At 42.6% G+C, this 12,904-nt stretch overlaps 1 protein-coding gene across 2 annotated transcripts; it reads left to right on the top strand.

Moving 5' to 3' along the window:
- The first annotated feature begins 4,679 nt into the window (after positions 1-4,679).
- Positions 4,680-11,204, top strand: LOC116267019 (outer envelope pore protein 16-3, chloroplastic/mitochondrial). 2 transcript variants are annotated; one of them, XM_031648572.2, is made up of 3 exons: positions 4,680-4,864; positions 5,027-5,370; positions 10,729-11,204. In XM_031648572.2, the coding sequence occupies exons 2-3, from the start codon at positions 5,040-5,042 to the stop codon at positions 10,878-10,880; spliced, it is 483 nt and encodes a 160-aa protein (XP_031504432.1). In that variant the 5' UTR covers positions 4,680-4,864; positions 5,027-5,039; the 3' UTR covers positions 10,881-11,204. The 2 variants fall into 2 exon arrangements, with proteins under 2 accessions (XP_031504432.1, XP_031504426.1); XM_031648566.2 differs by having other exon boundaries at positions 4,681-4,868.
- The last annotated feature ends 1,700 nt before the right edge of the window (positions 11,205-12,904 follow it).

The raw sequence follows: 12,904 nt of genomic DNA, 5'->3' as shown, positions 1-12,904 counted from the left end.
GATGTACTTCTCCAAACGATACAAAAAGTTCTCCAACTCTTTCGCATCTTCAGTACCATTGTATCCTTTTGATTCAGGGACTTTCATACAAAGCCGCAACACATATGCCTTAGGCTTCCCCCAACCTAGCAGCCGATTTTCCATGAACCTATTAGGTGTCTTGAGGACCTGCATCTCATCCTCCATAGCAACCAAACTACCTAAAACATCTCCCAACTAAAAGTTCTCCTGGTTCAACTTTTGATTTATTTCTATGTTGTAGTTCTCAAAGCTCCGAGCAGCCACTGTCATCAAATGATTCAAGGATGCAATAGTCGTTTAGATTGTAGCCAACCAAGCTTTCATGATTTGTTGTTCCCACTCGTCACTTGTTTTTTCTACTAATGAGTTTGTACTCCCTCTACTAGAGAACCTGACAACAACTAGTTATTGGTTTGCTCAACATTGACTTAACTTGCCACACTTTGTTGTTCTAGATGCTCACTCTAACTCTGATACTAGTTGTCATAAGCCTATTTTCTTTGGACCATGAGGCATGACCATTGCCTATCTGCCATATAAGCCTTAAGGGACAAAAGAGTGCGTAGATAACTGAAAACAAAGAGTGCGTATGAAAAGAAAATGACACAAGGGAATGGATGGAGAAACTTGCAACGAGCATAGATTGTCTTCATTACAAGATAAATGTAAGCAAGAAGATCTTGAAGGAAACGTAACTTTATTTACATAGGCTAGTTGAAACCACTTACATATGATTCAAATGTCGAGTACCTAAAACATAGAATCTCCAAACTGCATTGAGGCCGGTGAGAAGGTGCTCTACAAAGTAAACTCAGACATACACTAATGACACTCTAAGCAAAGAAAATAAAACTACACAAACACAAATACAACAAAAAACACTCTGAAGACCAATAGAAAATTCTTTTTGATTTCGGGCACATGTAAAACACACATGGCTGGGCCCCTTTATTAAAGGGCCAGGGTTGGGCTGCTGGCAACATATGCCTAGTCCTAGCTGTGGTCATTCCTCGAGCATTATTATTTGTGTGGAGAGTGGCACGCGAAACTTGTTCTCCTTGTGTCTCAAGGGGCATAGCGCAGCTGGTCAGGTTGGAGACCTATAGACTAATAGGTCTCTAGTTCGATTTACGTGGATGTTATGCACTTGTGTTTTAAGGTGGTAGGATGTGACATTAAAGTTAAAGGATGCACCGCTACTATTGCTGATACAGACAACAACTCGAGACCCCAAAGACAGTGAAATTGCTGGTCCTTGGGGTCTGTTAGGACTATACCTGGCATCGACCAAATCTAAGCCCAGAGACAGCCCTAGTGCCAGGATCCCTCGAGGTAAACCCAAAAACCAAAACCTAAAACAAGTTACTTACAATAGTTCTACCCGGCCAGACACCCCATCCCAAAACCCTTAGGATGAGATACAAGTAAAAGCTTCCTCACCCGTGAGGTCTTTTTTTTTTTCCTACTACAAGAACTAGGGTAGAAGGCCTTACAACCGCAAACGATTATAAGAATTATGCTCACAACTCACACACAATCACGCAAACCATACAAACCAAGCCCAACATGCAAATCACACCCAAAACCCAGTAGGTGGTCTTGCTACCTTGTGACCCTGTCCTTGGCAAAAGTGCCTCAGAGGTGCTGCAAGAGGAGCTACAGGTCCTGACCAAGCTAAAAACAAAGCATGCAAGATACTACCCAAACCCACGTGACTACAAAGGGGATAGGGATGTTACCGGCCGAGAGACTCTCGACTGACCAGCAAGTGACACCGGGGCAAAACCAACGGCAAGTTGTACCTCGGTGTATCTCAACTACGGAGGTAGGTGATGGAGAAGGCACAACCCTCCTAGCCGCGGAAGAAGGTGGACAGACGGAGAAGGCTCGGCCCTCCTGGCCGAGTGAGCTTGGTGATGGATGCAGGGGCACCCTCCTAACCAAGCGTTGACGGCTGCTGCAGATGACGGACGGCCCTCCTGGCCGCAAAGGTGTAGGGGAAGTAGACGAAAGCTGCCCGCTTGGCTGCAACGGACTGCCGAAGGCACTGGCTGGATGCGAGCGCTTGGCGACAGCGACCGCAGTCGAAGAGTGCAGGCGACGAATGCTGAAGGTGATGGCGAGCTGGGGCCGACGACAATGGTAGAGCGCAGACGCGATGGAGTGCTCGACCCTCCTGGCCGAGCGGATGACGATGACGACGAACGAACACTGCCCGCTTGGCCACGCGTAACGATTGCGACAGTGACGACGATGGCAGAGCGCCCGCGATTGGCTACACGTGGGGCTCTCGACGTAGTCCAGTGATGGCAGAAGCTATGATGATGGACTTGGCTGAGCTAAGAATGGGATGTCTTAGGTAAAGGGTGGTCTAAGTCAAGGGTTTAGTGAGGTTAACTCGATGAGGGTCTAGGCTACACTTAAGTGGTCTTGGGTTAGGTAAGCTCGAGTGCTGGGCTAGGTTAGGTGACAGTTAGGGTAAGGTTGGTTTAGGCAACGATGGTTGGCGGCTACGATTTACGAAGGACGTGGGGCGCAAGGGACACTTGGCGCACAGATAGGGTTCTTTCCTAAAGTAAAGGGGAGTGGCGTGGTGGAAAGGGGTTACGAGGATGAGGTGGCGACAATTTTCCTAAAAGGTAGGGGTTATGCAGTGGCTCTAGGGTTTCCTAAATTAGAGGAGAGGTGCGCAAGGGGCAGGTGGCGCACAAGGAAGGTGGGAGTTACCTTTTTGGGCAAGAATGGTGGGGCACGCGTGAGGTGGCGAGAGGATGTGGTGCCGGTTTCCTAAAATGTAGGAACGTGCACTAGAGGGGCGCTTCACCTTTTGGAAAGTGGGGCGAGCTGGTTGGCGGATTCCTTGGATGAGTGACACGTGGCCTCGATGGACGACGAGGATGGACGCGAGTGGATCAGGTGGCACACCTTGCCGATTTTGATGGAAACTATAAGGGTGTGCGCTCTCTAGCCGGCGGCTAGGGTTATTCACCCTAATCGCTAGCTATTCCCCGGACTTATTTGCCCTTGCTCGAAATAGTTCTCTTATTGATTTGGAACTTGATACAAGGGTAAATAGAGTACCTTCTCGGAATTTACAGCTTGACCGGAAAAGTAGCAGCGATGGCTGGACTTCGGCGAGTTCAGGCCGCGAGCTAGAACTCCTTCGGCTTTACTCTGATGAACCCCAAATTTGATCAGGCTGGAACTGAGATTTGGGCGATGCTTTTGGGGATTTATTCACCCTTATATCTCGCTCATATCAGCTGCTTACACTGCCGGAAAGTTGCCATTTTCCGGTGACACAAACAGGCTGAAACTGAGGGAATTTCGCCCACAATTTTGGCTCGTTCTTCCAAGAATACGGACTCCCAAACTTGTGGTCAAGCCAAGATCTCGTTTGGCTAAGAAAAAGGGGTTGATCCAATGGAGTTAACCGCGACTTGCAGCCGGCAGAAGACGATCGATCTCACAGTGTAGGCCGAGGGATAAACCGAATCCTTAAGCCACAAATCTACGCCCAATCTCCTTTTTCACAAAGAACCCTTTGCTAAAACCAAACGGCGTCGAGTACTTGCCTTAAAGGAGAATCCGAAAGTTGACTTGCAGCCTTGGAATGCTGGCGGTCCGTGTGTGGAACCCGACACCTTGGCAGCCTTCCCGGTGGAGCGTTTGGCCTCAAAACTCCCTTGTGTTTTGGGGAGAATGCGCCTAGCGCTCATTGAACTTCATTTTGGGAAAAATCGAGAGTAAGAAGATGCCTTGGACAGCAGACCGTGGAGTCTTTCAACGTCAAAACGCGGACCGATTAGATGAGAAGAGAGGTAAAAAACTAGGGAGGAGAAGGGGACGACGAAGCCGACGATCTTCAAGTGGAGATCGGCCGTCTCCGATTGCGGGGTGAGATGAAGCTCCCCAGCCGCCGGTGGAAAGTGGTGAAGTGCTCGGATGAGAAAAGAGAAGAGGGAGGTGCGATGAAAGGTCGAGAGATGAGAGAGAAGGTCGATGCTCAAATAACCAAAGCAAAGTACAAGAAAAACTTATATAGTTCTCACACCGGCTCGGTTCTCAAAGTGTCCCAAACCGAGACACACACATAACTTATAGCAAATGCGAAAGCAAACCTAAACTCGAGATGAGACGTCTCGGAAGTTCAAACATAACTCAAGTCTTTGGGCCTTGCCGTGATGGCTTAGCCCGTAACCCGCCTAGGCTCGGCCCTAGGCTACCCCGAGTGACTTGGGTTTGGACTAGATTCATGACTGACTCCATCTAAACCGGGTATAAGTCCTTGATTGCTCTGAAGATCTACCTCGTGTTGTCTGTCTCCAATCCGTTATGCTCCACCCACTCCTCCCTCAATATCTCCACTTGGCTCCAAGTCAACCTCCTTATTCGTTAACTCTCATGCGCCTGCACCTATACAAGCAAAAGCCCTGGCCAACGCTGCCCGGCTGCTCTCGGCACCGTCGGCCGCTAGTCCCGGCCGTCCTGGGGGTAAGTCCCTAACATGGCCTCACTCCAGGGAAAGACTGTGTCCAATCCGTGATGCTCCGCCCACTTTTCCCTCAATAGCACCACTTGGTTCCAAGTCAACCTCCTTACGCGCTGACTCTCCTGCGCCTGCGCCTATACAAGCAAAAGCCCTGGCCAACGCTGCCCGGCTGCTCTCGGCACCGTCGGCCGTCCTGGGGGTAAGTCCCTAGCAGGGCCTCACTCCGGGAAACTCGTTCTCCTTATTATGGGCCTGACACGCAAGCTAACTTAATAACAGGAACATATGAACTTCTGAGCAGCAAACGAGCGCAGAGGGCTGGCTTAGGAACCCTAACTGTATCTCCAGCGGGTCGGTAAGAAAAAACTTTGGTTTTCGCTCCCTTTCCTTCGCCATTGTTGAAATACTTCTTCAATTCGATTTTATCTTACCGAGATGATGTTTGTTTGTTTGGTCGTTCCTCTTTGTTGGCGGAGTTACTTGATTTCTCTTTTGTATTCTTTCGTCTGACAGGGTTTGGAAGAAAATGGATCCGACGGAGCTCAGGGAGTTGGCCGATGACGTCTCACCAATGATGAAGACGGCCAAGGCTGCGACGTCCGGCCTCGTCGCAGGGACCGTCTGGGGCACCATCGTCGCAACCTGGTATGACGTCCCCAGAGTTGAGCGGAGCGTTGCCCTTCCCGGCCTGGTCCGGACGGCGAAACTCATGGGGAACTATGGCCTGACATTCGCGGCGATCAGCGGCATCTACATTGGAGTGGAGCAGATGGTCGAGAAGTACAGGATGAAGAAAGATTTCATCAACGGTGCAGTGGGCGGATTCGTTGCCGGCGCTTCTGTCTTGGGATTCAAAGGTTACGATTTTTCTTTTTGTCCTAGGAGCAAGTTGAAATTGGATTTCTGGGTAGTTAGGGCTTCTATATAGATTTTTTTGGAGGCATTAGTTTTCTTTTTTGTCCAATTTGTGGGTTCTTCTCCTGTTCTTTTGGAATCTGCGTTCTTAATTTTCTGCTGCAGAATTGATGAACCAAGTGCGGTAATTTAACTCACTGATGGAAGGGAGAAAATGTTGGAAAAAGATAAAAGGTCGAAGTTTTTTCCCTTCTCCATTTTATTGGAGGATTCGCGAACAGATCATCGTGAGGAACTGTAAAAATTGTGATTCGGTCATTGCTGTTCTATTTCCTTGTAAATCTCCTTCGCGGTCGGACTCGATAGTTGCATAGGTTGAACCTCATCTTCATTGCAGACTTTTCTAATTCCCACTTTTTTGAGTGAAAAGAAGTGGTTGTTAAATCCAATTCGTACATCGTCAGTCCGGTTTAGTTCTCTTGGCCATCAACTCTTTGCTTAAGCCAAAGCAGGTATGGGCCCTGAGGGTAGGGCACTAGCCTCAGAGTTCTATGATATAGGTTGAGCAACAAGATCTCATGCCCTGGGTGCAAGTTCCTCACTATGTTGTCAAGGCGCCCGGTCGCTAGGCAGAGCCTAGCGCCTAGGCGGGCTTAGGTGAGCCTAGGCAAAAAAAGCGACCAGTCTTTTTTAATTTTTTTAGTTATGCTAATAAGTCAAATTATTTTGACTGGCTATTACTAATATTTGAAATGTGGACAGTAGTAATATAACAACATAATCAACTTAAACAATAAAAAATTAATTGTTTTCTTCATATGCAAAACCAATAAAAGAAGTTTAACATTACTCATTAAATGTAATCTAATACAAGTAACCAAAAAAGATTGAATCTAACCTCTAGAAGAAGGAATGTAAATCCGTAGGAAGGCTTTAATCCATCTGTACCTAAAGAAAGACATAAGTACGTAACATAACCATACTAATGTATACATGTAACAGTTATGACGTATCACAATACTATATAACAGAGTAAGTGACTAACAGTATATACATATAACAGTATGCATATAACAACATAATCAACATAACAATACATAAAAATACATAATGAATACATTATAAAATACATAACAATAGTTACTCAATTAAGAAACTTTAATTGAAAGGGAAGGTGACTTTTTACTTTCTGATGAACTAGGCATGTTGGTGCCTAGGCCAGCCTAAGCACCAACACATATCCTTCGCCTAAGTGGTGGACTTAGGCGACGGGTGTGGACTCACGCTTAGTCCATGCCTAGGCGAGGCTTTAACAACATAGGTTCTTGAAGTAACAAATTAAAAAAGAAGCCTTGGCTTAATGGATCCGCAAAATATTTATTTTGACTACAATCCAGTACGTGGACTATACATCCTGTTGCCATAAGGTCAAACCGTCAAAGTAATGGAGTACCTTTTTGGCAGGCAATTTTATTGGCGATACCAATTAACCACAAAAAACTTCTCGTTTCAGATGTTCAGGCTGTCTCTTTCATTTTTGTACTACTATATTGTTCATTTATGGGACATCTACCATTTCATAACCTTAGACCTTATCTAATTTGAGTTATGTGTGTCTTAACCTTGAGTACTCGTGTCTTTTGGAGCATGTGCACCTGCATCCATCGTGGTCCTGGACAAGATATAGGAGGTGGCCCTTTCTCTCAAGTAACCTGCTCACTATGTTGTGGTTATTGAAACTGCAATCAGCACTGTTATGTCGTGTGTATGCTACAGCTTTGTATTTTATTCATTGAAGCTAAATGGACTGCTTCTGGATCCAGTCATCATAACACACACTGGTGCACGCCCAATAAAATGTACTGCTTCCGCTAAATGGACTGCTTCTGGATCCAATCTCCAAGATGCGAGCATGTAGCATGTCAGATTCTTTTCATTTTACATGGTCAAATATGTCCTTGTCTTTATCTATATTTTTTTCATGATTTTGAGTGGGTACCTTGTAATTACTTGTGATGTCATCGGAAACCTTTGGCAGATTTGAAGCCCCTCTTCCTAGAAGGCCTTTTCCAATAATTAGTAGAAACCTTGATTTTTCACTTAAAACAGACATGATTATTGAGCTTAAGGTATTGCTTTCTTCATGCAATTATTGTTCTTGATTTGTTTAATTTTGTATTTATTATTTCAATAAAGTGAGTTGGCAAATAATTGCTTATCGACTATAATGTCCATCTAATAGAAATATTTTTCCCTTCACTTTTATTTTGTGTGTGTGTCTGTGTTGGGGTGTAGATTCCTAATCTTTTACTATCAAAGCCAAAGGTTAGGCAGCTACGTGGTGAAAGCATTAAATATCAATTGCAAATGATACTAAGGTAATGAACCATGATTTTGTGGCTCGTGTATAACACTGGACTTCGAGTTGTAGTGGAGTCTTATGTCCATGAGGCTTCGCTTGGAGGATGTACTTACATTAGATTTCTAAGAAATTGATTTTCCATGGAGGTGTGGATTCCATGATCTGTTTGGATGGAAGTGCATTTCAGGATTCTGGTTTAGGTCTCCTCATGTTCCCTGTTTGACTTGAGAAACCAACCTAAATTTTGTTAATAATTAAGAACATAGATAATTTAAATTTTGTTTAAAGGTCAACTACAAAAAGTCGGAAAATATATTCAACCTGATAGATGTAAAAATGTTTGTAGCATGGTTCTTATTATTTTTAATTAAAATTCAATCATATATAGACAAGTACCTTAACTGACCTTCATTACGAGAAGCTCCCTAAGGATTCTTTCTCACTTTCAAAGCTTCGTAATGAAATACATTTTTCTTTACAAGTGAACTAATTCTTATAGATGGACCTATGGATTGCTATGAAGGGTGATGGATTGCTATGAAGGGTGACAAGACACTATCAGGTTGTGTTTGATGGTTTGGAATAAAGTTTTTCGAATTAAAATTACAGGATCCCTTATCCAGGTAAGTGTGGGCTGGAATTGAAAATACCATATTCTGTTTTGGTCTTGTGTGTGATGATTTAGGTGCTTTACTCCAAGGATTCCTTTTGATGTTTGGTGACGTAGGAGTAAAATGAACGATCATCACCGCCCGCTGTTGGTGCGCAACTCTTCCTCCCTCACTTCCCTTTCTGCCTTCTCAACACGTGCACAATCAGCAGTTCCTCTCTTATAGGCCCCAATTTCCATCGCAGCAGGCATCCATTTCTCCTCCTTGCCGTTTCCCTCTATTTCAATCATTATCATTGCCAACCATCACTGGCAGCTAGCGTTGGCTGTGCCTCCCATGCAAATTTAACACATAAACAAGAAGGAGAACTAGCTTTTCAAATGCCAACAATATGAGGTTGAAGGTGAAGGCAATGACAATAGGGGCGAAAGAGGAAGAGGTTGAAAATTGAGATTGTCGGCATGAGTTGGAGAGGGACAAACAGAGGAGAGAAAGGGAAATGGTGTAGGAGAATGAAACTAAAGAGCATATGAGGGTGAAGGGGAGAAGGAGAGCAGACAGAGGTGAGATTATACATAACCTATGCAACATACACGTGAAATTGTGAATACATTTATTTTGAACCGCATTTGGAGATATTACTCTCTTGTCCGCAATTATTTGTCATGGTTGGAATGAAAAATGAAAGACTGCGAGCATCATTCTGTCATTTGAGAGTATTTGTATACAATGTTGGCTAATAGAATGAGACACCTTGACTTCTCTCTTTTGTTGTAGCTGAGAAAAGAGAGTAAACCAACCTTGCCAATAAATTTGTTCAGGTTTTTCTTTAAAAGGGTCACACTTATATCTTTATCAAACAATGGAAACTGTGCACACATATCTGTCAAAGTGTATCATCTTAAAATTGTGGAATCTTCTTTTTCTCATCTTCTTCAAAATCAAAAACCTCTTCTTGCTCTGGCATGATCTGCTAGGGATTGCTAAGCAACCCCACTGCTCATCTGTTACTGAGGAAATGGATATTTATCAAAACCAACTTTCCTCATGGCTCTCTTTTGGTCGACCTAATGAGAGTTCCATTGAGTGCTCCAAGTTGCTATAGGCTTTCATCCAAATCAACTACAGCTAAACCAAAAGCAAAGCTTCAAAGTCTCAGTTTGTACCTGGAACAGCTGAGTCAAAGGTTACTCCTTCCTTCCTTTGGTATAAGACAGAAGCAGAAGCTCTCTAAAGAACAAACAATAGTACTAGCAGCAGTTATTGGTAGCTTTTTGTGCTTTAGCATAGGGCCTTTTGGTTGCTCCATAAGATGCTTTAACCATTCAGCCATGGATGCTTTCCAGAGATTCATTATCAATAGGGGCTGTCTCTGTGTAAGTGGACTTCAAATTGAAAAATATAATTATTCATTTGGGAAAAATCTATGCAATGACATCAATTCAGATATTATATTTTTGAATTGAGAGAGAAAGATTTGTTGCTTTTTCTTAGATTCATAGACCAAACTTGACTCAATGGATTGTTTCTCGATTACCTAACAATTGGATTTTTTAGAGCAACTCTCATTTCTATTTCGGGTTTCATCATCGGTATTTTCCAGAATGATCTCCTTGATTATCCTAGGAGGTGGATAATCAGTGAAACAATTTGAAACCTGTGATTGATTTATCCAGCTGCTAGGGAGGAATGTCAATCTCACACTACCTTACCTCCCCTATAACATATAGTCCATTACCATGGCTACAGAGCACTCACTTGGTGTATGCCAATGGTAACCAAGACAGTTTTCCTTCTTTCTGCATCTTTCTTTTGGCAGGCTGAGGGAAAGAGTGATTCAATGCTCTCCAGCCATAGTAAGTAAAATCTAAAATGCTTGACATCTAAAATGCTTGACATCTTCCTTTATTTTGGCACATTTTAGTAGGGATCGAAGATATTATTTCAGATCATGTCAACAATAAATGACCTGAAATTTGATCTTGGTCTGTTTCCCTGGTCAATGGAAGATAGTAAAATTCCTTCTCAGATAAATTCGAACCCACACGAAAGGTGTGACAATCCGGGCATTCACTTAGAGTAGACTGTGCCTGCCTGCCCTTTTATGAAATTGTAACATGGCAACATGTGATCCACGATTTCTATAATGATGTTATTAAGATGAAATGTTGGCCATGTTTTGGGTTTCAAACATGGCTCCAGGTTATGGGACAAAATGTTCCTTTTAGTCGAAGTAGTTCATTATAAGGCTTGTTTTGTTTGTTTGATCACTGTTTGAGTTGTTCTGAACCTTCAAAATCAAATCCCCAGCCATGATTGTACTTTGTATGATTTCTTTCAAACACTTGTTATGTCCTGCCGCTTTTCTAACTTGTAGAAGCCTGCAGGCAGGAGCATTTCTACGGCAATATCAGCTGGAGCTGCACTGGCTTTTACCTCTGCTGTCATTGACATAGGTGGTCAAACAACACGAGTTGACAACGGGAAAGAGTACCTTCCCTATACCACTGAAAAAAGGCCTTCTGCTACCCATCAATAAGACCTCTGCAGTTGCCAATAAGTATCGAGCTTTTGTTTAAGCATACTAGGCTCGATAGAGCTACTTGATACAAGTTGTTTTACATTGCCTACCATGCATTCTCTGATTTCAAGTCATGTGAGAAGGGACACTTTTGATGAAATGATGATTTACATATTCTGTTTGTGGCATTCGTTGTACTACTCTTGAATGTGTTGTGGCTTTGGTATTTAAAACGGGCAAGTCTCTGATGGGAAACTAAGACCTAATTGGCTTAACTATGTTTGGTCTTGTAATAACTTTTCCTTTAAAGGTTGAGTCCATTTACTCTAATCCTGAATGTTATACGACAGTGTTGATAAAGGAGAATGAAAATGGAGTTGTCAACTGCATCATCTTGAGATTAAAATTTTCAACTGCATCATCTGGAGATTATGAGGGTGATGTTGGAAGACGGGAGGCACTTTTTTGCATTTCTGAAGTATTAATGGGATAAGTGAATCACCTTCCCTGTCATGACCTGCCTCCCATGTCAGTGTAGTAAGGATGATAAGCAAAAACTTAGTTCAGGCTTTTGCATGTTTTTTTCTAGGCGCTGACCAGTAGTTAAACCCTGCGAAGCTGCATGACACCTTTGTTTGGCTTGTTAAGAATGTCTTGTTCAAGCTCTTGCGCAACTTGGTATGCTTTAGAGCATGAACCAAATATGTCAGTTCAGATTGAGTAGCATACTGAATTCTTGTTAGGGCGTGCATGTTCTTTACAAATTGTTATACAGTGACAGATAGGTGTGCTTTCATGGTTGCTAGAATTCGAGGTTTTTTTTTTTTTTTGAATGAGTTCAAAAGTAAACCAGTAGTGAAACCCCTTGGGCATGCATCTCTTTAGTCCAGATTGTATACCTACAGCTTCAGCGTGCACAAGAAGTGAAATCCATGAGATGAGAATTATGATAATTGGCATAGCAAGCTGTTATTAGAATAGTGTGAAAAGGAAATAATATGGATAAGAGAACTTGATCTTAACATGGTTTGATATGAAGCCTATATATCAACGAACGTCGCTTCAAATCAATTTTTCAAGAGCTTTCTATTGTAAATTATGATGTATATGGATCATTATTTTGATAGTCACCAAGATTTCCATACGCATCATTAGTAACTTCTTTCCCTTTCCTTGCTGCTCGATTTTCAGCAGGTCATCACTTTTGCCTCTTTGTGTTGATCCTTCAAATCTTTGCGATCCAATCCACAATATTTCATACCTCAATCCATATCACTTCCAAGCCTCCCTCAAGCCCATTATTCTAGGATGATTATTGAGCTTTGTGGCACGCATGTGTCTTTTTGTTGGAAGAGGCTTAAAGAGAATCTTACCTGTCTACCTTCAGCAGAGAGTAAATTTACATCTCTTACATCTTACACTGAACAAAAATCGATCCCAATGTGCTTACTTCTACCGTGCTGGAGAACTTGAGAGGCTGATTGAACAGCTCCAATATTATTGTACAATATAATCCAAATTCAATTTCTAATTTATTTTAATTGTCCCAACCCAATGTTTCAGAAGCATTTGATAAGAAAACCATTATATTTTAGGACACATATTCCTTATTCCAGGATACTTTGTTCAAGGAAATATGATGTGATTATAACTGTTCTTATATTTAGCAATCTAATGTTTGGCATTATCACACTATGTTTCCTAAAACAGAAACTTCGTACTAAAACCCTGTGTTCCTAAACCACAATATTCTTATCAAACACCAGTTTAAGAGGACATTAATAAGAGTGGTTCATGTCCCAAAAAAACTTAATTATGTCCAACACTTGCAAATGTTTACTGAAATAAGAATATAGTAATTTTAAGACAAATTCTAAAAGCATGTGTTATCATAGCATTTTTATGATCAAATGCATTCAGAATATCCACCTTCCCGGGGGCGAAGTGTTTTGCATTCCAAGTGCACGTGGGTGAATGATAAGTCAACTGCTCCAGGCTGAGCTCATGGTGCCATGTGAGAAAATGCCAATTTGAACTTCCAT

The sequence above is a fragment of the Nymphaea colorata genome, chromosome 1 (genome assembly GCF_008831285.2).
Source record: "Nymphaea colorata isolate Beijing-Zhang1983 chromosome 1, ASM883128v2, whole genome shotgun sequence".
Classification (NCBI taxonomy): domain Eukaryota; kingdom Viridiplantae; phylum Streptophyta; class Magnoliopsida; order Nymphaeales; family Nymphaeaceae; genus Nymphaea; species Nymphaea colorata.
This window is presented reverse-complemented; position numbering and strand designations above follow the sequence as displayed.

What these genes read in the sequence shown, in the direction of transcription:
- LOC116267019 (XM_031648572.2), top strand. Translation starts at nt 5,040, where the DNA reads ATGGATCCGACGGAGCTCAGGGAGTTGGCCGATGACGTCTCACCAATG. An exon ending in TTCTGTCTTGGGATTCAAAG is followed by an intron (nt 5,371 to 10,728) that starts GTTACGATTTTT and finishes AGAAGCCTGCAG; the next exon opens with GCAGGAGCATTTCTACGGCA.